Source organism: Bos grunniens, chromosome 20 (assembly GCF_055505025.1).
Source record: "Bos grunniens cultivar Pamir isolate PY7600 chromosome 20, Bosgru_T2T1.0, whole genome shotgun sequence".
NCBI lineage: Eukaryota > Metazoa > Chordata > Mammalia > Artiodactyla > Bovidae > Bos > Bos grunniens.
The window spans coordinates 30,468,784-30,490,421 of NC_141184.1; the positions used below are offsets into that span (position 1 = coordinate 30,468,784).

General features: G+C 46.5%; 1 protein-coding gene across 4 annotated transcripts in view; it reads right to left on the bottom strand.

The window, feature by feature from the left end:
- MTMR12 (myotubularin related protein 12) overlaps positions 1-21,638 on the bottom strand; it is a 70,072-nt gene that overhangs the window by 25,172 nt on the left and 23,262 nt on the right. For 3 of the 4 annotated variants that reach the window (XM_086361308.1, XM_086361307.1, XM_086361310.1), the window contains exons 2-7: positions 14,330-14,390; positions 11,763-11,905; positions 10,206-10,278; positions 9,244-9,374; positions 7,394-7,487; positions 3,631-3,760 (exon numbers count right to left, since the gene is read on the bottom strand). In XM_086361308.1, the coding sequence (XP_086217434.1) occupies positions 3,631-3,760; positions 7,394-7,487; positions 9,244-9,374; positions 10,206-10,278; positions 11,763-11,905; positions 14,330-14,390 (632 nt within the window). Of the gene's footprint in view, positions 1-3,630; positions 3,761-7,393; positions 7,488-9,243; positions 9,375-10,205; positions 10,279-11,762; positions 11,906-14,329; positions 14,391-21,638 lie in introns of those variants that run through there. The other variant, XM_086361309.1, reaches the window with a different exon arrangement.

The following is a 21,638-nucleotide window of genomic DNA, read 5'->3' on the forward strand; positions in this document are numbered from 1 at the left end:
GGCTCTACGGAGGCTCTGCCATGAGACTGCCAGCGTTTACAAGCAACTCACCCTCCTCCTTGGAGAGTGCTCATTTTGTCATTAGGATGAGTTCTGAAGACAAAGTCAACAGCCTCTCCAAACACGAGCTGACTTCCTCAAGCAAAGTTGTACGATCCTCTCAGGCACCACCTCCAGCAGGGTGAGGGAACCCCCAGAGCAACACCCCCTGGCCAGCAGTCTTCCTTGACTGAGTCAACTTCTTGGCTCCTCTGTGTCACACACTCCCTACAGGGCTGGGGACCTTCTTCTGCCTTCTCAGGGAGGTGGGAAGAGGAAGGCTTTTCAGGAGAAGGCGAAGCAGACACTCCGTTCCTGATTCTTATCCAAGCTGATTGGGGTCCCTCCTCTAACCACTGGGGCTTTTGTTAATTTATTCATTCTGGCCCCTATCTACTGAGTGGGTCTTATGAGTCAGGCACTATACGTGGTACTGAGGATAGAAAGATGAATAAAGACAGTGTCCTTGATTCCCCAGAACTGCTGGGCTGCAGAAACAAACATGAACCAAATGGTGATAGGTGCTTGCTGCTGCTGCTGCTGCTAAGTCGCTTCAGTTGTGTCCGACTCTGTGTGACCCCACGGACTGCAGCCCATCAGGCTCCTATAGATAAAAATAAATTCCAAACCAGAGGAGTTGCAGGGAGACAGGCATATGTGCAAGGAAAGACCTCACCTAGTCCTGGGAAGACTCCCTGAAAGAGACGCCTGAGCAGAGATCTGATTGACAACGTGGAGGTAACTCACTGGTGCAGCCCGAAGTGAAATGAGACAGGAGACCACACGGGCAAGGCCCACAGGAGGGGTCAGGGGAGCTGGAGGGGTGGTGCATGGAAAGCTGACAGCTAGGCAGGAATCCAGCCACGAAGGGCCTTGGAGGGCCTGTCAGAAGTTTCATCTTCTCTATCATGCACAGTGAGGAGCACTGACGCAGAGGAGAGGACGGTGAGAAGCCTCCTGGATCCACCTGCTCAACCTGCTCCACGGAGCATGGATGCTGGGGCCAGAGTGGCTGGGGGAGACCACGCAGGCAGCTACCACATGTTCCAGGTGTGAACCAAAGCACAGATTCTCCTGTATCGTTCCAGTGGGGCAGAAAAGGGGGGTGGTGCTGAGTGTGTGTGTTGGGGAGGGGAGCCTAGCTGGGGCAGTTTGGGGGAGTGTGTTTGCACTGAGTGCTCTGAACACCAAACCTTGCTGAGGCTCCATCTTCCCCACTGACCACTAATTAGAACCCCCCACTCCAACCCCGACACACTGCTCTGCTCACCTTCTCTACCTGGTGTGTTTCTGCTGTGCTGACACCTACGCAAACACCAGTGACTTGAATCAGTAGGCAGCAGGATTTTAAAAAACAACTCTGGGAGTGGGGCTGCCTCCTCTCATTGTCAACATCACATTATAAAACATCACCTCCGAGGAGCAGGAGTTTCTGACCTCCTTCTAACTAGCTTTCCCTTTACACGTTTTGTGACTGTAAAGACAGGAAGAGGGGCAAGAAGGCGTGAGGGGGGTGTGTATGATCCCACACTTGTCCTGCAGGTCCCGCCCCACTGTCACCCTCAGGTGTGCCGTGACGAGAGGGCTAACCATACAAATGTCTAAGACAAAGTCAAAACAAAACACCAATACAGTGTATTAACGCATATACTTGGCATTTAGAAAGATGGTAACGATGACCCTATATGCGAGACCGCAAAAGAGACACAGGTGTAAAGAACAGACTTGGACTCTGTGGGAGAAGGCGAGGGTGGGATGATTTGAGAGAATAGCATTGAAACGTGTATATTATCATATGTGAAATAGATTGCCAGTCTAGGTTCGATGCATGAGACAGGGTGCTCAGGGCTGGTGCACTGGGATGACCCTGAGGGATGGGATGGGAAGGGAGGTGGGAGGGGGGTTCAGGATGGGGAACACATGTACACCCGTGGCTAATTCATGTCAACGTATGGCAAAAACCACTACAATATTGTAAAGTAATTAGCCCCCAATTAAAATAAATAATGAAAAAAAAAACTGATCTGCTGACGAGGCCCCTCAGAATCACAAATATAAAATGCTCTAGAAAAATATGGATTTTTGGAAACTGTTAGCAGGGTGTTGAGGAGTGTGTTCCAAAATGATAAGATTCAAGTTTCCAAAAAAAGGGTGACGCAGAGTCATCCTTTAAAAATGTAGGTCAGACCACATCAAACCTCTCTGCTCAAGCTCCTCCGCTCTGCGCTCTAAACTCTGGAAACCGCCCCAGCCATCAGCACCCAGCTGGCCCTCTCCTCCCTGATCGCACCCCCTACTGCTCCAGCCGCTCAGTCCCCTCACTGCTCCTCACAGCACCAGACTCAATCCCACCTCAGGGCCTCTGCCCACGCTGTCCCCTCTGCCTGACACACCCTCCCACCGACACCTCCAGCACGCCCCAGCCCCTCGCCTGATCTACTTTTCTCTCCATAGCACTCGAAGTGAAAATGAAAGTATTAGTCACTCAGTTGGGTCTGACTCTGTGACCCCATGGACTGTAGCCCTCTGTCCAGGGGATTCTCCAGGCAAGAAAACTGGGGTGGTTTGCCATTCCCTTCTCCAGAAGATCTTCCCTACCCAGGGATCAAACCCAGGTCTCCTACACTGCAGGCAGATTCTTTATCATCTGAGCCACCAGGAAAGCACTTATTACCTTTTAATACACTGTCATTACTCTTAAGGGTTTCTTTAAAAAAGCACAGGATCGATGTGGAGAAAGTGGAACCCTCAATTGCTGTGGACAGGAGTATAAAGTTGGTGCAGTGGCTGTGGAAAATAGTCTGGCAGTTCCTCTTAAGGTCAAATGCAGTTACTATATGACTCAGCAATTTCACCCCTAGGAATACACCTAAGAGAACTGAAAATACGTCCATGTGAAACCTTATACTCATGTTCACAGCAGCATATTCACAATAGCCAAAAAGTGAAAACAATTCAATGTCCCTCAACTGATGAACAGATAAACAAAATACAGCATATCCACACCATGGAATATTATTCAGCAGTAATAAAAGAATGAGATTCTGATATCTGCTATGACATGGATGAGCCGTGATAACACTGTGGTCAGTGAAAGAAGCCAGGCACAAGGGCCACATATTGCACAGCTCCACTTATGTGAACTCCTGAGGACAGGCAAACCTATAGAAACAGGAAGTAGATGAGCGGCAGCCTAGGGCTGGGGCGGGGGGTGGAGAGTGACTACCAAGGGATATGGGGGTTTCTGGGGATGATGACAACGTTCTCCAATCGACCAGGGTGATGGCTGCAGGAGATGCAAGAAACGCAGGTTGGATCCCCAGGTCGGGAAGATCCGCTGGAGGAGGGCACGGCAACCCACTCCAGTATTCTTGCCTGGAGGATTCCATGGACAGAGCGGCCTGGTGGGCTACAGTCCACGGGGTCACATGGAGTCGGACACGACTGACTGAGCAGCTGAGCACACACGGCTGCACAACCCTATGAATGTGCTAAAAACCACAATACGCGTCATGGGGATGAACGGGTATGGCACCTGAATTAAATCTCAACGAATCCGTCAAAAAGAAAAGCATGGTGCCGAGAGCTTACCTTTCACAGACTTTATAGCCTTCATTGACACTCACTGCCTTGTACTTCATGTTGCCTTTGGTCCGCTCCAGCTCCCGACACCAGTCCTGAAGTGTGTCAAACATTACGGCGTGTTTCTTGGGGTCCGTAGCTGACAATACAAATGGAGAAAGACAGTAAAATCTTGTCGTGAAGCCCTGGTGTTTTAATGCTGTGAAAGTGGCTCCTTGGGCCCCAACTTCCTCCACAAAGCCCATTTTTATCCCTGCAGAATGAACTCACGGCTTCATCTTAGCCTTGTTCCTTTCTTTCTGTCATTCACCCAAAATTATGAGCGAGGCTCTGTCTCTTTGTACCAGGGGAAAGGAGCTGTTCTCGTTCCATTCCTTGCAAAAGTAATTTATAGCTCCATTTGCAGTCATCTGACCATGAGATAATTTATATAACATAAAAAGATCCCATGAAGCACTAAAAGACCGGCTTGGCACAAATGCTAAAATAATAAAATATTTTTAGCCCTACCCATGTGTGCATAAGATGGCAAACTCATTTGAACAGCATGTCAGATTCCTGAGTCTAAAGCCTCCTTGCCAAGAAGAGGAGTCCTCAGTGTGACACCTGGCTCCTGAAGGCCACAAAGGAGAGGGCCACGTTGAGGGTTGGGGCCCATAGGCCAAGGGCCACGTCTCGGTGATGGGGACTTCTGCCCCTCACCCTGCCACTCCCTGCAAGGAGGAAGGGCTCAGGAGTGCTGCTCACGCAGCCCAGCAGGTGTGCCGTGGTCCTCCCCACAGCACTGCCTGATGCGGGTGACATGCACCAAAACACCCTTGGGTGGTCACACAGATCAGTTCGTTCCAACCTGTGCACATCTTTAAAAAGCAAGCCTTCTGGGGAAAACAAAGTGTTAAATTAAATGCCCACCTGCTCCTTTTAATAAAACCACATCATAGTACAAAGAGTGATAATACAAACAATGATTTAAGAAAAAACAACAACAGTAATGAAACTTATATAGCACTTAGGATGCCAAGCACTATCTGAGCACCTTTCAAGTAATAACTCAATCCTCACAACCCTACAGGGTAGGCAATATTATTTCCTTCATTCAGACATGGCACAGAAAGGTCAATTAACTTATCCAAGGTCACATAGCTAGACAATGGGAGAACTGGAATTCAAACCTAGGCAGCATAAATTTTCCATAAGGTTAATAGATGCAAATAAACTTCCCCACAGACATAAGTAATACCAATATTCCTATTCAAGCATACTAGGTCATTTTCTTAGCAACACAGGTAAGTTCTTCCCTGAAATGCCACGTCACAAACATTTAGGACCTTTCAGCCAAAGCACATTTGTGAATTATTAAACCTGAGAAAAATGAAAGATGTTCTGATTGCAAAGCACCCATTTCTACAAACCCCTACACAATAAAAAAACTAACTGGTCCACTTGCACCTCTCAGTTATAACCTTTACTTTATCCAAAAAAGGAGGCTGGAAGGAGAAGAAAAGGATGCTGGAATTTGAATAGAAGACAAGATGCTACACAGCCTGGACATTCTGGCACAAAAAAACCTCCATAAGGTAATGAAACTGCCAGGGTCAGTCAAGGTAAGAGTTTTGGCACACAGATCGACACCTGCGGGGGAGCTGGGATACGTCCTGTGCTGATCCAGACCAAGAGTCAGGATACAAGGGAGAGGCAGAGCTCCTAACAACAGTACAATTTTCACATGTAGACCCAATAAATGTTCACACAAGTACAGCAATCAACAAAGAGGCTGTATTTTGTACAACTCATACTGCAACGTGCTGTTGTCAGCGAGCGCCCCGCTAATCAGCATGTACACGTACTGCTACTGTGAAAAGACCGTTCACAGACAGGAACTTACTACACGAAGGCGCAAGCTTTAGGCTCAGACTACTAACAGTGCTAAGTACACTTTCATGCCAATGTAATTCTCCGGGCAGAATCTGCCCTGAATAAGCAGTTACACTCTCAATTAACCCTCACTCAATGACTGTACCCTATGTGCTGTGCATTTAACAATCTACAGTCTTCAAAACATTCATGGGAATCATTAACACTACTGTTTTTCCAATGAGAAAACAGAGGCCTCAGGAGTTAAGTGCCATCCCCAGGGTCTACGCTACTCGGCAGCTGGACAAAGATTTGAATTCAGGAGGGACAGACCTGCAAATTCACACCTTTTCTGCAAGATCACCACAGTTCGCCAAATGCAGCCTGCTCTCCCACATATCTTCATCTCTGCACACGCCAGTCTCGCTGCCTCAAACACTCCTGAGTGCCTTTCGGATACTCCACAATCTCCACCAGCAGCTCAGGCCCGGCCTTCGCCCTCTGACAGCCCTCCCTCCCCAGCGTGGCCGGTCCCTTCCACCAGAGCACACAACGCTCTGACTGGTTGCTCTTATTTCTTTTTCTGGCTGCGCCATGTGGCGTTCAGGATCCTAGTTCCCCGACCAGGGATTAAAGCCGGGCCCCCTGCAGTGGAAGCACAGTGTCCTAACCACTGGACCACGGGGAATCCCCTGACTCAATGCTCTTAGAGGGCAGAGATTCAGTCTTGTTCATATTTCCAGGGTGCCTGACCCAGAGCAAGCATTCGAGAAACATTTACCAAGTGAGCAGCTGGTGACAAAGCAACTCTGCATTCCACAGAGCCCGACATGTGCAGGCAGGACATGTCACGTCCCTGAAGAGAGGCTCATGGCACACAGGATCGGTCGACCCCAACTTCATGTTCAGAGTGACGGGCAGATAGGGACGTAATGTACAACGTGACGAATAAATTAACACCGCTGTGCGTTTATGTATGGAAGCTCTTAAAGAGAGTAAATCCTAAGGGTTCTCACCACAAGGAAAAAAATTTTCTGTTTCTTTAATATCATGTCTATGTACGACGATGGACATTCTCTAAAATTACTGTGGGCATCATGTCATGACGTATGTAAACCAAGTTGTTATGCTGTGCACCTTAAACTTATACATGCTGTGTCAATTATATCTCAGTAAAACTGGAAGGAAAAAAAAATTAAAATACTAATTTGGAATTAAAAAAAAAAAAGGAATGGGAAGAGCAAGTGAACAGATGGAGGGGAGAGATCCAGAGAAGGATGAAGACAAACATCTGTGGAAACAGTGTACAACACTGGGCATTATTAATAGCTAGTTCAGATGACCACAGTTTCTTACTAAAAAGATTGCTCTCTTTTTCAGGGAACCAAATGGAAAACATTTGGAATTTCAAGTTTTCGAACCAAACTGGGTTTCGGATGTGCTCTCTTCTGTACAAGTGTTCCATTCCCCATCCCCAAATATTTGCTATAAAGCATGTCCTGGCTGTTTAAAAACTTTCTAGAATGCAAAACTTTTTTTTTTAGGGTCTTATGAAATGAAATCAAGCCTATTAAAGTGGAAAAAAGAACCCAGGGACAGAAAGGGTGATTTTAGACTTGTCTCAATTTTCTTTCTCTATAGTCTCACGTTTCCAATGACAATCTATTGATTTTAATCTTTCATAAGAACCCATCAAATAATCCTTCACAAAAAGCAAACAAACCTAAAAGATAAGTTAAAGCAACAAAGATCATGGGAAAGAAACAGAAACCTTTTTTAAAAAAAGAAATTTGAATCAATCACTCAAGTAAGAGGTGACCCATTGCTAGAGAAGATGCGGAAAAAAAACTCATGGATGGGTTTTCTCCCATGAGTTGCAGGTAGGAAGGGTCCTGCCTAACTGCAGATGAAAGCTTACCTGGGCTGTTTCGTGCTGCAGTCGCGTAGGAAAACAGAAACAATCGTTTAAGCAGTTTAGGGGCCTGGGTATGATGAATTATGCCACTGACAATCTAGAAAGAACCAAGTAATGGATACAGTCATGCTTTTGGCGAGTAAACACTGACAGACAAGACACAAGTTGTCTAGGTTTTCAGTAATGCCCATGGGCTCCGCTGAGCAACATGCTAACTCTCATTGAGGTCTGTATCTGTGATATTATCTCTTGGAATAATGCCACACAAACAGAATGCTAACTATTTTGTCAGGTTTTTTAAGAGCTTTGAATTTCTAGGGCAATTTTTAAGACACAATCTAATTTATCAAAGACAGAGTGCTAAAAAAAACTTAAGTGCCATATTCAGACACTCCAAAAATCTGACATGTCAAAAATGTAAAGAAAAAGAAAGTGAAGTCGCTCAGTCATGTCTGACTCTTTGCTACCCCATGGACTGTAGCTCGCCAGGTTCCTCTGTCCATGGAATTCTCCAGGCAAGAATACTGGAGTGTGTTGCCATTTCCTTCTCCAGGGGATACTACCGACCCAGGGATTGAACCCGGGTATCCTGCCCTGCAGGCAGACTCCTTACCATCTGAGCCACCAGGGAAGTCTTTCTAAAGATGTAAAGCTGATATCAGATAATAACCAAGACACTGAGCTATTCCAGTCTGTGTTATGGCCTGAAGGATCTTCTTCTAGAAGACAGCCTTCCTTTGGTGGCTCAGACGGTAAGGAGTCTGTCTGCAATGCAGGAGACCCAACTTCAATCCCTGGGTCAAGAAGATTCCCTTGGAAAAGGGAATGGCAACCCACTCCAGCATTCTTGCCTATAAAATCCCATGGACAGAGGAGCCTGGCAGGCTACAGTCTATACAGTAGCAAAAAGTTGGACACGACTGAGTGACTTCACTTTCTTTCTTTCTAGAAGATAAGGAACTCAATCTACCATGCTTTTTGTTTGAAGTTCCAAACAAAAAGTATATTTGGACAGATGATAAAAATCATCATTCAAAGTGAAGTTTCTTGCTTCTCAGGGAATTTTCCATATCTATACCATTTCTTCCTGCTCAGAACAGATACTGGGGTCATGTTTATTATTCTAACCAAACTCCCGCACTACCTGAAAGAAGATTAAGGGGATATCTAAAAAGAATGTCTAATGACTAACTGTAGCCAAAGCCAACAGATAAACTGGCCTCTCGCTAAAGGTTTCCCCTGATGCATTTACCATGCCAGTGGCAAGTCTGAGACCTTCAATATCTTAAGAGAAACCTTGGAACTTACAATAATCACTGTAACCAGTTCACCCAGTTACACACCTCAATTTGCTGCAGCAACCAGATTAAGTAAGTGACCAAAAGCACAGGCTCATTTGGTGACTCATTTTGCCCATGACCATGTACCTCCACCTCCCTCCACATGCAACCACGACCTTCCAGACGTCAACTCCTTCATTCGGGAGTTGGGAGTCGCTGCTGCTGCTTTTGGAAAGGCTGGCGGGCTGGCGGTAGGGGACTGCTTCTAGCTGCTCCATCCATCTTCCCCTCCCTGACTGCCTTCTGACCCTGGTTTCCCACCTCCTACCCTCTGAAGCCTCTGGGAACAAACATGGTGTGAATCGAAGGGCTAAACGTAGCATGTGCCATGACAACACAGTCCTGCTCTACCAAGTTATCTCTCAATTCTAATCAAAGCACATGAGGTTATAACCAATTTCAACTTTACAGAGTGAAAGGCTCCCCTCAACCTTCGCGCAGTGGAAGCAAGAACTGAGTAAGTGGGGAAAACCTGATGGGAAATAAAACCTAAAAACACATGCGACTAGTTACCCTTTTGACTTCCTCTTCTTTTGTGTACCTCAGACAGAAGTGGAATACCCGGAGGTCTTTACAGTGGATGACCAGCTTCTCAGGGTACTTCTTCAGCTGTCCAAAGAGAGTCTTTTTTTTCTCATCAAACACTACAAAACAATGAAATCAACAAGGGAAATAAACAAGGTAGACTGCTAACTTCCAAGGAGGCCTTTCAAAAGTGAGAGGAAGGGCGTCATCTTCTCAGTAACCATTAGCACGGCCCCATCACACCCAGCTGGGGCCTGTCCCACCCAGCAGGCCCCCCGCCCTGTCCCACCCAGCAGGAGCCTGGGACTCTGCAACAGCCAGGGCTCCTCACTCCTCCTGAGGAAGTACAAGACCAAAACGGACCTGCCACTGTCAGCAGAATCAACTTCTGCAGAAAACCCAGCTCTGAAAGCTGAGATTATGAAAGATGGGAGATCATTAGGGACCTGACCTGGGACAGCCGACTCCCAGGTTTATGGCTAGGGCCCCTCCTGACCATGAGTTTGGACATCCTGGTGCTGGAAACTCCATAAATGGCTACTGAATAGTTGCTCACAAAGCCTTGACTACCAAAATAGAGAAGTGATGTCAAGAGAGGCTTTGTGTAATCAGCAGAATAGACAGCTGTGTGTGGTACAACAGACTTTTACAGATTAGCCTTTAAAGTAAGACCTGCATAGCTAACAATGACATATGACCAACATCTAGCCTGTAATGGCACCATGGAGTATTAGAAAGAACAGGTTCACGTTCAAGTCCAAGCTTCTCCAGCTAATAAGCTCCTCTTCAAATAAGCCACTTCACATCTCAGTTTTATCATCCAGAAAACTGATTAAGATAAATGGGTGAAGAAATTTTAGTAAACTATAAAAGGCCAAAAAAACAAAAAACAAAACCAACCCATCATTACCAGCTGTACATTCAAAGGCCTGGGGAACACAGATACTTACCTCCATAAATCTGATCAACACAGTGGAGGGTAATGTCATTTTCTCCTATGACCTTATTCTTAAACTGCGTTTCCTAAAAAATTCAAAAGGAAACAACTGTGATTCCTTGCTAAGCACTGTTAGACACTTACAGGCACAATGAATTACTATCCCCAACTCGCATACTAAGAAAAATGAGGGGCGGGTGGGGGAAATGGGCGAAGGTGGTCAAAACGTACAAACTTAGGTTATATTATAAAATAAGTCCTGGAGATGTAACATACAGCATGATGACTACGGTTAGTAACACTGCACTGTACATTGGAGAAGGAAATGGCAACCCACTGCAGTGTTCTTGCCTGGAGAATCCCAGGGACGGGGGAGCCTGGTGGGCCACCGTCTATGGGGTCGTGCAGAGTCAGACACGACTGAAGCGACTTAGCAGCAGCAGCACTGTACATTAGAAAGTTGCTAACAGGGTAGATCTTAAAAGTTCTCACCACAAGAAAAAAGTTGTACAACTATGTGAGGAGATGGATGTTAACTAAACATATTGTGATGATCATTTCACAATACATACGTATCCCAAATTCATCATGTTGTACATCTGAAACTACTACAATGTTATATGTCAATTCTATCTCAATAAAACTAAAGAAAAAATAAACGAAGAGGTATACGCCCTAAACAAACAGGGAAATGTCACATCCCGAGGAAAAGGACAATGAAGTAGCAAAGTGTGTGAGAAATGTTGTGAACACTCGTTTTCAAACCGAGGCAGGACATGTCAGTCCTGGGCTGCTCCCAGGCAGGCCAACAGGCCAGGCAGCTCTGAGAGGTGCTGGGAGGTGGCACGCAGGTTCAGATTTTTCTACCCAAATGCAGATGAGTGACAGAGCTATGAGAGGGCAGGAAGAAAACCCCAGGAGAGCCACATTTCTGCGAATGCTATCTCTGCACAGGACTAGGAACTAGGCTGTTACCACAGTGGCGGCACAGACGCCCACACTGTGAGGCAGCGAGATGCTGCATGGCCGGGCTGACCGGCTTCCAGGACCACGCAGTGTGCTCTGAGTGGCGTGGACAATCCTTTTCTCTCCTCTGCTCGCTCTTCATGAGGGGGACAAGTCTAACACAAGAACACTGCTGCTCGGTGCAGAGCAAACACAAACCCAAACTCAAGTGCTGCATTCAGCACCAGTCTCATAACTGTACTTAGGTGCTAAATTTGGGGAAGAGTTCAGTGCAGAGAAAACATGGGGAACTAGTGTATTTGGGGAGCTGTGATTCCCCTGAGCGATGTACCGCACTGAAACACAGAAGAAAATAAAAAAGTTGACGGTGTGAACCTATGAGGCCAATGCAGGCCAGCACGACGTGAGGCGCTGGTGGAGCTGCAGAGTGGTCATCCCACCAAAGGGAGGTCCCCAAGGAGGGAGAGCAGATCACGGGTGAGAAGGACTCTGGCCTTTGTGTTTACATGCATTAAGGGCAAGTTGCTGAGAATCTGGGAAAAGAGACAACGGGGTCACAGGGGCAGTGCTACCCCAAACTCAGCCAAGTGCAGCTCACACGCACATCATTATCCAGGGCAGATTCATCGTCACCCAAGAAAGCAATCTTGAAGTCTGTGCAGACAAGCCTCCCGTAGATTCCACGCTGACAGGAATCTTCCTGGACACACTTCAGTACTGTGTTGGCTTCACACAGCAGCTGTTCACCTGATGGAAACCAAAACAAGGTGTCCTGAGAGTCCTCAGGCAACAGAAGCAAGCAGTACAAGCTTCCCCGGCTCTATTCCTGTAAAGACAAACACAGGCCACGACACGGCACAGGGGAGCTGCAAAACCCAGGGGGGAGACAAAGCAGCGTGGGGCCCACGGAGAGGTGGGATCACAATGACTCAGATACACCTTCACACGGGGCACTTCTATCTTCTCACTGCAAATAATGGATGTATCCAAAGAGGCAGAAATGACCTAGGCTACACCGGCAGGCACAGATCTTAGTGCTTCTAGTACTTGAACCCGAACAGATGTTCTGCACCCAAGCAGAAGCGGTACCCAAGCGAGCAAAGCCAGAAGGGCTGGCCGGCAAGCTGTGGAATGTAGTTCTCGGGCTCCCCTTCCTGCGAGAGTGGCCATTCCTTACCCCGGAAAGAGGACGGGGTGTGCGCCTGGTCCGGAGCTCCCAGGCAGCTTCCTCAGGCCGAGGGGCTACAGCATGACCGCGCTCGGCCTGGCTCCGCAGACAAGGATGGGAGGAAGAGGGGGGTCAGAGGTTTGTGGGAAAGCAAGCCTGTTTCCTCTCTTTCTTCGCTGAGCGTGTTTCCTCTCACTATGTCACCTTTCCTGCTCTCTGCAGACGCCCAGCAGCACGGGAGCTGTATTTCCTGGTGACAGAGAGAGCCAACTTCCGTCTCCAGTCAAAGAGATGAGGGTTTAGGGATAGGCAGGAAGTGGAGAGGCTCATGAGGGCCGGATGGTAAGGACAGAAAAATAAAAGGAGGATACAGGGAAATGAAAAACTAAGTATAAAATTAAAAAAAAAAAAACCCACCTAAGCGTAAATACTTTGTGACAAGAAAAAACGGGAATTTTCTCCTCATCCAACAGACAACTATCTTCTTAAAATCTCCCTCTGGATTTTCCCTCCAATGTCTTTAAATTTACCATTTGGCTCAAAATTAATCTATTCTAACTTTCAATATGAAAACAAAGAATTTCAGATACTAAGACTATGAAGGGACACATAAAACGTTTCACCTTGTTTTTTTTCTCTTCCAAGTGGTTAAATAAAATAGAAATACAGGAAGATGGTTCTGTCACAAGCTCAGCCTCTACAGAGGTCAACATCTATAGGTCAGCATCCTGAAACCACCAGGCTTGAAGAAAACAATGAAGTGATGAGGGCCTCACTGGGGTTTAAAATGGTCTCAGAAAAAGTGCCTTAGCTGAGTCCAAGGTAGAAGGCACGTGAGCAAGGCTTTCTGTGCTTTCAACCCCTGGTGTAAAAACAGCTTTAAAAATAAATAAATAGAACAGCCTTAACAGTGAACCTCTCCCAAGCCCAGGCAAGCCATATGGGTCCATGGTCAGGCACTGGAGACCTCACCACACTTGTCAGCCAGTACAGACAGACGGAGTCTCGGGTCATATGAGGCACGAGCTGGGAAAGATCTTAATCTAGTCTAGGAAACCTGGGCTGCACACCGAGACGAGACGTCAGGAATCCAGGGAATGCGAGAATGTACGTAACACTAAGCTGAAGACAAAAGTAAACTTCCGAATCTGTAACCCAAGAAAAGGAAATAGAATAGGGTATATGGATTGAGATTTAGGCCATTTTTATAGGGAAGAGCCTTTGACACTTAAAAACATTTTTTTTAAAAGTTAGAGATTCTGATGTTTACCAAATAAGGTGGATCAGTCAGAAACTTGTGCATATTCATATTGTCCGAATAAAAGGGAATAAAATTGAAAGAACCAGAATGAGGCCTTAATTGTTTTGGGAAATGTACCTAAAAATACTTATGAAAAAAGCTGGAAAGAAAGAAAGCAGAAGAACTGAACGCACAACTCACAGGATAGCCCCATGTATGGAGAGCCTACACCACCAGGTCTGTTTCTGAATTCAGAAATGATTAAAACTCGACTTACGCTACAGACAGTCACTCTCCTCCATCTCAAAAAAAAAAAAATTCCAACCAATCCAGTCTCCTTGGTGATGACAAACAGCAAGCCCTGGCAGCACAGGGCTGGGGAGTTGGTTAAGCCCCACCAGGGTGGGATGTAAGGATCTAGAAGGGACCAGGATCTTCCAGATAGGGACCAGAAAAGTTGATGGGGCCAAGTAAGGCAACCTGAAAAAAGACCTCATTTGCTTACAAAGAGGTGAGAATTTCCCGCCTTTATTTTCATCCGCTGTGGGGAGGGGGAAACAAATTCTTTGCAGATGTTGTAACACTCAGTCCCAGGGGTGCAGTTACTGAACTAAAGACCTTGATATTCTGGTCCAACTCATTACTGTCACACACTGTGTGGATGAAAACAAAGGACTTTATATATAGTGCTACTAGAAATGACATAATTTATTTCTGGCTTTGAATTGCACATGGGGAGGTACGACACTAACGTGACTGTTACCTGGCAACAAGTGGAGAGTTACTTCCTTCTCCGTTGCTTCCTTTTCGTTTGTGTGAATTTCCTAAAAGAGAAGAGCAAAGCGTAATATATTTAAGGACTCAAATGAATAACATAAAGCCATACTTTCAGAATACATGCTAAAACATCACGTTCAGCAGCTTTTTGTTTATTTGACAAGCTAGGTGTTTTTTTTAAATTGAAGTATAACTGATTTCTCAAATGGTAAAGACTCCACCTGCAATGCAGGAGTCCCGGGTTTGATCCCTGGGTCGGGAAGATCCTCTGGAGGAGGGCATGGCAACCCACTCCAGTATTCTTGCCTGGAGAATCACCAAGGACAGAGGAGCCTGGTGGGCTACAGTCCATGGGGTCGCAAAGAGTCGGACACAACTGAGCAACTAACGCATAGCTGATTTACAATGTTAATAGCTTTTAAAAAGTAATTACAAAAAAAACTTTTAAGAAAATAGGTACATTTGGTTTATTCTTTTTTTTGGCAGCATAGCATGTAAGATCTTAGTTCCCCAACCAGGGACTGAACGCCAGCCACCTGCAGGGAAAGCACAGAGTCTTAACCACTGAATCACCAGGGAAGTACCTAAAGTATCTTTAACTAAAGAAGCCATAAAATTTCAACAGGTCAGTTCAATGGATTACAGAATGAATTACAGAAGTGACAATGATTAGGAGGAGCCCCAGGGATGGGCACTCCCCACATACAGGAACAGATGTCACTCAGCAAGGCAAGGCAGCTCGAGCAGAGTCAGAGAGAGAATGGAAGACAGCCCAAGAATGATTCCCTTCTTTCTCCAGTGAGGATCAAGGATCAAAAACTAAAGTAGACTGCTGTGTTTCTGAGAAAATGGACCTGTGTAAAGGGCTTGAAGGTAAAAACAAGAAGCTATGAATGTATCAAGTCAATACTGATCCATCCACTCTGCAGCATGTGCATGCATGCTAAGTTGCTACAGGCATGTCTGACTCTGTGATTCTATGAACTGTAGCCCACCAGGCTTCTCTGTCCATGAGATTCTCCAGGCAAGAATACTGGAGTGGGCTGCCATGCCCTCCTCCAGGGCATCTTCTAGACCCAGGGATTGAACCCATGTCTCTTCTGTCTCCTGCACTGGCAGGTGTGTTCTTTACCATAAGCGCCACCCGGGAAGCCCTGCAGCACACCAGGGCTCAGAAAAGGTGGCTGGGAAGATGTTTGCTCATTCTAAGTGACCTAAAACCAACAACAGTGCCCCAGGATGCAATCATTTCTAGTAAAGAATCAAGGCCAGGTTCTTTTCTTTTTTTTAAATGTACTTATTTTGGGCTACACTGGGTCTTCATTGCTGTGCACAGGCTCTTTCTAGTTGTAGAGAGCAGGGGCTACTCTTTGCTGTGGTTGCACGGGCTTCTCGGTGGGCTGGCTTCTCTTGTTGCAGAGCATGAGCTCTAGGGAGTACGTGCTTATTGCTCTGCATAATGTGGAATCTTCTTGGACGACGGATTGAACCCATGTCTCCTGCACTGAAGGAAGATGCTTATCCACTGCACCATCAAGGGAAGTCCAAGGCGAGGTTCTGTGTCACTGTTTCTCAATTAACAATGTCTTCAAAGGCTTCTATCCAGGGTTCAGTGTTTCCCCGATATTCAAAGATAACTAGCAATCATTTCAAATCCTGAAAGATGATGCTGTGAAAGTGCTGCACTCAATATACCAGCAAATTTGGAAAACTCAGCAGTGGCCACAGGACTGGAAAAGGTCAGTTTTCATTCCAATCCCAAAGAAAGGCAATGCCAAAGAATGCTCAAACTACCACACAATTGCACTCATCTCACACACTAGTAAAGTAATGCTCAAAATTCTCCAAGCCAGGCTTCAGCAATACGTGAACCATGAACTTCCAGATGTTCAAGCTGGTTTTAGAAAAGGCAGAGGAACCAGAGATCAAATTGCCAACATCCAGTGGATCATTGAAAAAGCAAGAGAGTTCCAGAAAAGCATCTATTTCTGCTTTATTGACTACGCCAAAACCTTTGACTGTGTGGATCACAATAAACTGTGGAAAATTCTGAAAGAGATAGGAATACCAGACCACCTGATCTGCCTCTTGAGAAATCTGTATGCAGGTCAGGAAGCAACAGTTACACCTGGACATGGAACAACAGACTGGTTCCAAATAGGAAAAGGAGTACGTCAAGGCTGTATACTGTCACCCTGCTTATTTAACTTACATGCAGAATACATCATGAGAAACGCTGGGCTGGAAGAAGCACAAGCTGGAATCAAGATTGCCGGGAGAAATATCAATAACCTCAGATATGCAAATAACACCACCCTTATGGCAGAAAGTGAAGAGGAACTAAAAAGCCTCTTGATGAAAGTGAAAAGAGGAGAGTGAAAAAGTTGGCTTAAAGGTCAACATTCAGAAAATTAAGATCATGGCCTCTGGTCCCATCACTTCATGGGAAATAGATGGGGAAGTCGTGGAAACAGTGTCAGACTTTGTTTTTTGGGGGCTCCAAAATCACTGCAGATGGTAACTGCAGCCATCAAATAAAAAGACGTTTACTCCTTGGAAGGAAAGTTATGACCAACCTAGACAGCATATTAAAAAGCAGAGACATTACTTTGCCAACAAAGGTCCGTCTAGTCAAGGCTATGGTTTTTCCAGTGGTCATGTATGGATGTGAGAGTTGGACTGTGAAGAAAGCTGAGTGCCAAAGAATTGATGCTTTTGAACTGTGATGTTGGAGAAGACTCTTGAGACTCCCTTGGACTGCAAGGAGACCAACCAGTCCATTCTGAAGGAGATCAGCCCTGGGATTTCTTTGGAAAGGAATGATTCCTTCTTTGGAAGGAATGATGCTAAAGCTGAAACTCCAGTACTTTGGCCACCTCATGCGAAGAGTTGACTCATTGGAAAAGACTCTGATGCTGGGAGGGATTGGGGGCAGGAGGAGAAGGGGATGAGATGGCTGGATGGCATCACTGACTCGATGGATGTGAGTCTGAGTGAACTCCGAGAGTTGGTGATGGACAGGGAGGCCTGGTGTGCTGCGCTTCATGGGGTCACAAAGAGTCAGACACGACTGAACGACTGAACTGAACTGAACTGATGATTTCCATCCTGGGAGATGCCAATAAATGAAGCCTCCCTGACACAGTGCCTCTCAAAGCTGTGGAGCATCAGGTCATCTGGGGGCGTTGTTCTTCACCTCCGCAGACGCTCAGGCCCCACCACAAGCCTGAGGAATCAGAGTGTGGGAGCCACTGCTGAGTCTCTTGTCTGTAAACACTCCCCAGATGACTCTGACACACTGCTCCAGGTTACACAAGAGAGACTGTTTTTTGCATATGTAAATGCTAGGAGTGGATTTGGTAATTTAGAAATTCTCATTGAGAGTTTTCATCATCTGTCATGGACAAAGAACTAAATTAAAGCACAATTACTCTTGACAGGTTTATCATCTTTGTCTGAGGAAAGCAAAGCTATGCATTAAATTCAATCAGCTGTTAGAAAACTAGCAGTCATCTTTAGTACTTGGAATTCAGTTGAAAAACTGAAGCCAGGACAGAGAAGACTACCTTATTGTTACGCTGTCCACAGAAGTATCATCTTCCGACTTAAAGATTTTATACTATCCCCAAATTACCGACATACATCAATTCTTGAAATGGTTAGTGAAATCCTTTGTTTACATCCCATGAACAAGACAATCAGGAGACATCTTTCAGGACGGTCCCACCCCCCAAAACTCCCTTGTCCTGGACGACTGTTCCCTGCTTCCCTAACCTCCTTCCTGGAGAGAACCACCTCCTTCCCACCACCTGCATGAGCTAACAGATAAGACATACTTGCAAATAGCTAATCATTTTATCTCCCCCATTAATTCGGCTGAAGGGCTAAGAGAAGCTAATCAAGCTGGCTACTTCAACTACAGGCTTTGTAGCATGTGTGCTAAGTCACTTCAGTGGTGTCCGACTCTTGGCGACGCTATGGACAGTAGCCCACCAGGCTTCTCTGTCCATCAGATTCACCAGGTGAGAATAATGGCAGGGACTGTCGTGCCCTCCTCCAGGGGATCTTCCCAACCCAGGGATCGAACCTGAATCTCTTGTGTCTCCTGCATTGGCAGGCGGGTTCTTTACCACTAGCGCCACCTGGGAAGCCCACAGACTTTGTAGATTTGGCTAGCTTCCCTGGTGGCTCAGAGGTTAAAGCGTCTACCTGCAATGTGGGAGACCTGGGTTCGATCCCTGGGTCGGGAAGATTCCCTGGAGAAGGAAATGGCACCCCACTCCAGTATTCTTGCCTGGAGAATCCCATGGACGGAGGAGCTTGGTGGGCTACAGTCCATGGAGTCGCAAAGAGTCAGACACAACTGAGCGACTTCACTTTCACGCAACAGCAGAGAAAGCTGTTCTGTAGAGAATGAGACACACGAAGAAGACAGGTGGAGACAAAAGACCGTCCTCCAAACAAACAGCAGTCCAGGCCTGGTCTCCATAGATTTCCAGGCTCTGGTGATGCCCAACCACGCCTCTGGCCCACAGTTCCAAGCATCACACCTGTATCTTTATAACAGACTCCCTTGTGAGCCAAAGCTAGCTACAGCGATTCTGCTGACCGTCACCAATGGTATTGACTTCGGTCAACTGCACCAACAACAGAGAAACCAGAGATGATGGACTCATGTCATGCAACATGTCAATGTGCAGTATGTCCAGGGCTACAGGATTAGGAACTGACATCAGAGACACCGTCTCACATGAGTTAAGACTGGCGGAAATCACACACCAGACCTAGCACCTGCCACTTCAACCGTGTGGATTTTAGGTGAGGACGTATGAGGCCTCCAGGCTGTAAAACCTCACAGGGTTTCACCATTATTCAAGCGGAAAGAGCCCCCCCTGGATGGCGTGCCTTGGCTGCAACCCCCACAATCCCTGCATGACCTCTCAGGGTGTAGGGGCACATACTACTCCCTGCTCTACCCTTTCCCACATACCAGGTAAAGCAGAAACTGCCTTAAAAACAAAACACCCCAGGGACTTCAAGTGGTTAAGACTCCCGCTTCCACTACAGGGGGTGCAGGTTTGGTCCCCAGTCGGGAAACTAAGATCCTGCGTGCTGCATGGCGTGCCAAAAAAAAAAATCCCATAATGTTCTCAGCCTTGTCTTTTCCAAACTAAGTCATACAGTGTATGTATTTGTGCACACACACACACAAATATACATGTATATGTATTGTTCAGTCACTAAGTTGTGTCCATCTCTTTTTGATACCATAGACTATAACCCACCAGGCTCCTCTGTCCATGGGATTGTCCAGGCTCTTGCTGGACAGAATGCTAGAGTCGGTTGCCATCTCCTTCTTCAGGGGTCTTCTTGATTCAAGGATTGAACCTGCGTCTCCTGCATTGGAAGGGGGGTTCTTTACCACTGAGCCACCTGAGAAGCCTATATATATGTACAGATGTATATAAAAGCAGAGGATGCTAGGCTTCTAAAGATAATTGAGGTTTGTACATGAAAAAGGAGAAGAAGGAGATTTCTAAGAAACAAAGGTAACTGAATGAATCTCTACCAAGTGCTAGGTAAACAGGAGCTCACAACCCAGTGGGGAGACGAGACAATACTAACACACTGTTCTGCCATATGCGACAGGATGATGCTTTAACGAAGGCTCTGAAACCTTCTTAAACACAAAAGTGGGGACCTGACTCAGTAGAGGGACCAACAGAGGGCGGGGAAAGGGGAAACTGTTCAAGCAGTCTCCCTGGAAGTGGCTCACAAGGAGTGTGCAGGAGTTCAACAGATGGACCAGCAGAGGGAGGAGGAAAGGAAAGAGACGGTGCAGACATGGTGACAAGGAAGGCCGTTTTAAGGAGTCTGGGCTTTATCCCGTGGGCTGTGAGGAGCAAGGAGTTTAAGCAGAGTGCACTAAACACATGGTGTTTACTATCTGCAACAAGTGTCTTTCAGGTAACAGCACAGGACTATGTCAGAAACCTGGGTGGGTTCTGGCCTCCAGAGCAAGCAGGACCATCTGGGCAAGTGTCCTGGCCTCGGAGTGCCCGCCGAAGAGAATGGAATCAGGAGCTGCACTGCCTGCCTGATGATCACATCATGACAGCACAGTGAGCCTCATTCAGTATTTGTGCTCTCAAAGGAGGCAGGGTCCATGGTGGCTCGCCCTCACTAGAACGGCAAAGGAAGACCCCTGCAGACCAGCTCTCCATTCTAAAACACAGGCACGACAGGGCACCCCGATCTCAGAAGGGGAGAAGAGAAACCTACCAGAAGCATCTCCTTGGAGAAAAAAGGAAAGGACTGGAGGCCTTTTCCCCTCGTGGAAAAAGGGAAACTGGAGACTCACCCTTGTCTTTTTCAAATGCCCCAGAAGCTTATTACACATTTTTCACTTTAAGAGTAGTCCTTGGTACTTCCCTGGTGATCCAGTGGCTAAGACCCAGTACAGCCAAATAAACAAATAAAAATAAATATATTTTGTAAAGAGTAGGGACTCCTCCTCGTCTCTGGAATAATGTTAAATACATTCTGATGCTGGCAACAAGTTGCTGACCAAAAGCTGATCTGAGAAAAAGGAAAACCCACCAAGCAGCTAGGTCGTGGAGGAGCCACATATCTCATGAAGTGTGTGGGAAATTTGAGCGTGAGAGGCGGTGGCAGAAAAACCACCAAGATTTCTAACAGTGCTTGACTTCCTACTAAAGCTGCCACTATTCATCAGACTTCCTTCAGCTGCAGACAGGGAGAGGAGAGGTCAGAATAATGAGGTAAGACGCACACTGCTGCCGACAAGCTAGTGTTCAACAAAAAGGAGTCTAACCACCCAGCGCATGTGAGCGCTTGCCTCAAATGCCACTAAATAACTTTGTGTGAGTGTGCTGTTAGCCGTTCAGTTGTATCTGACTCTTTGTGACTCCATGGACTGGGACCCACCAGGCTCCTCTGTCCATGGGATCTTCCAGGCAAAAATACTGGAGTGGGTTGTCATTCCCTTCTCCAGGGAATCTTCCCAACCCAGGGATCGAACTTGGGTCTCCTGCATTGCAGGCAGACTCTTTACCATCTGAGCCATTAGAGAAGACTAAACAAGTAAACAGCTTTACTTGTCCAAAACCCAGGTCATACAGCAACCTCAGCTATTTGAAACACTGCTGAAAATCCCAAAGTGAAAAAAGACTTCTGAGTGGTAAAGACAGGTGTGTCCAAGTTTGTACACGGCAATCAAGGCCCTCCACAAGCTGTCAGTCTCAGCTTCCACTTCAACTGCACACGTTTAACTA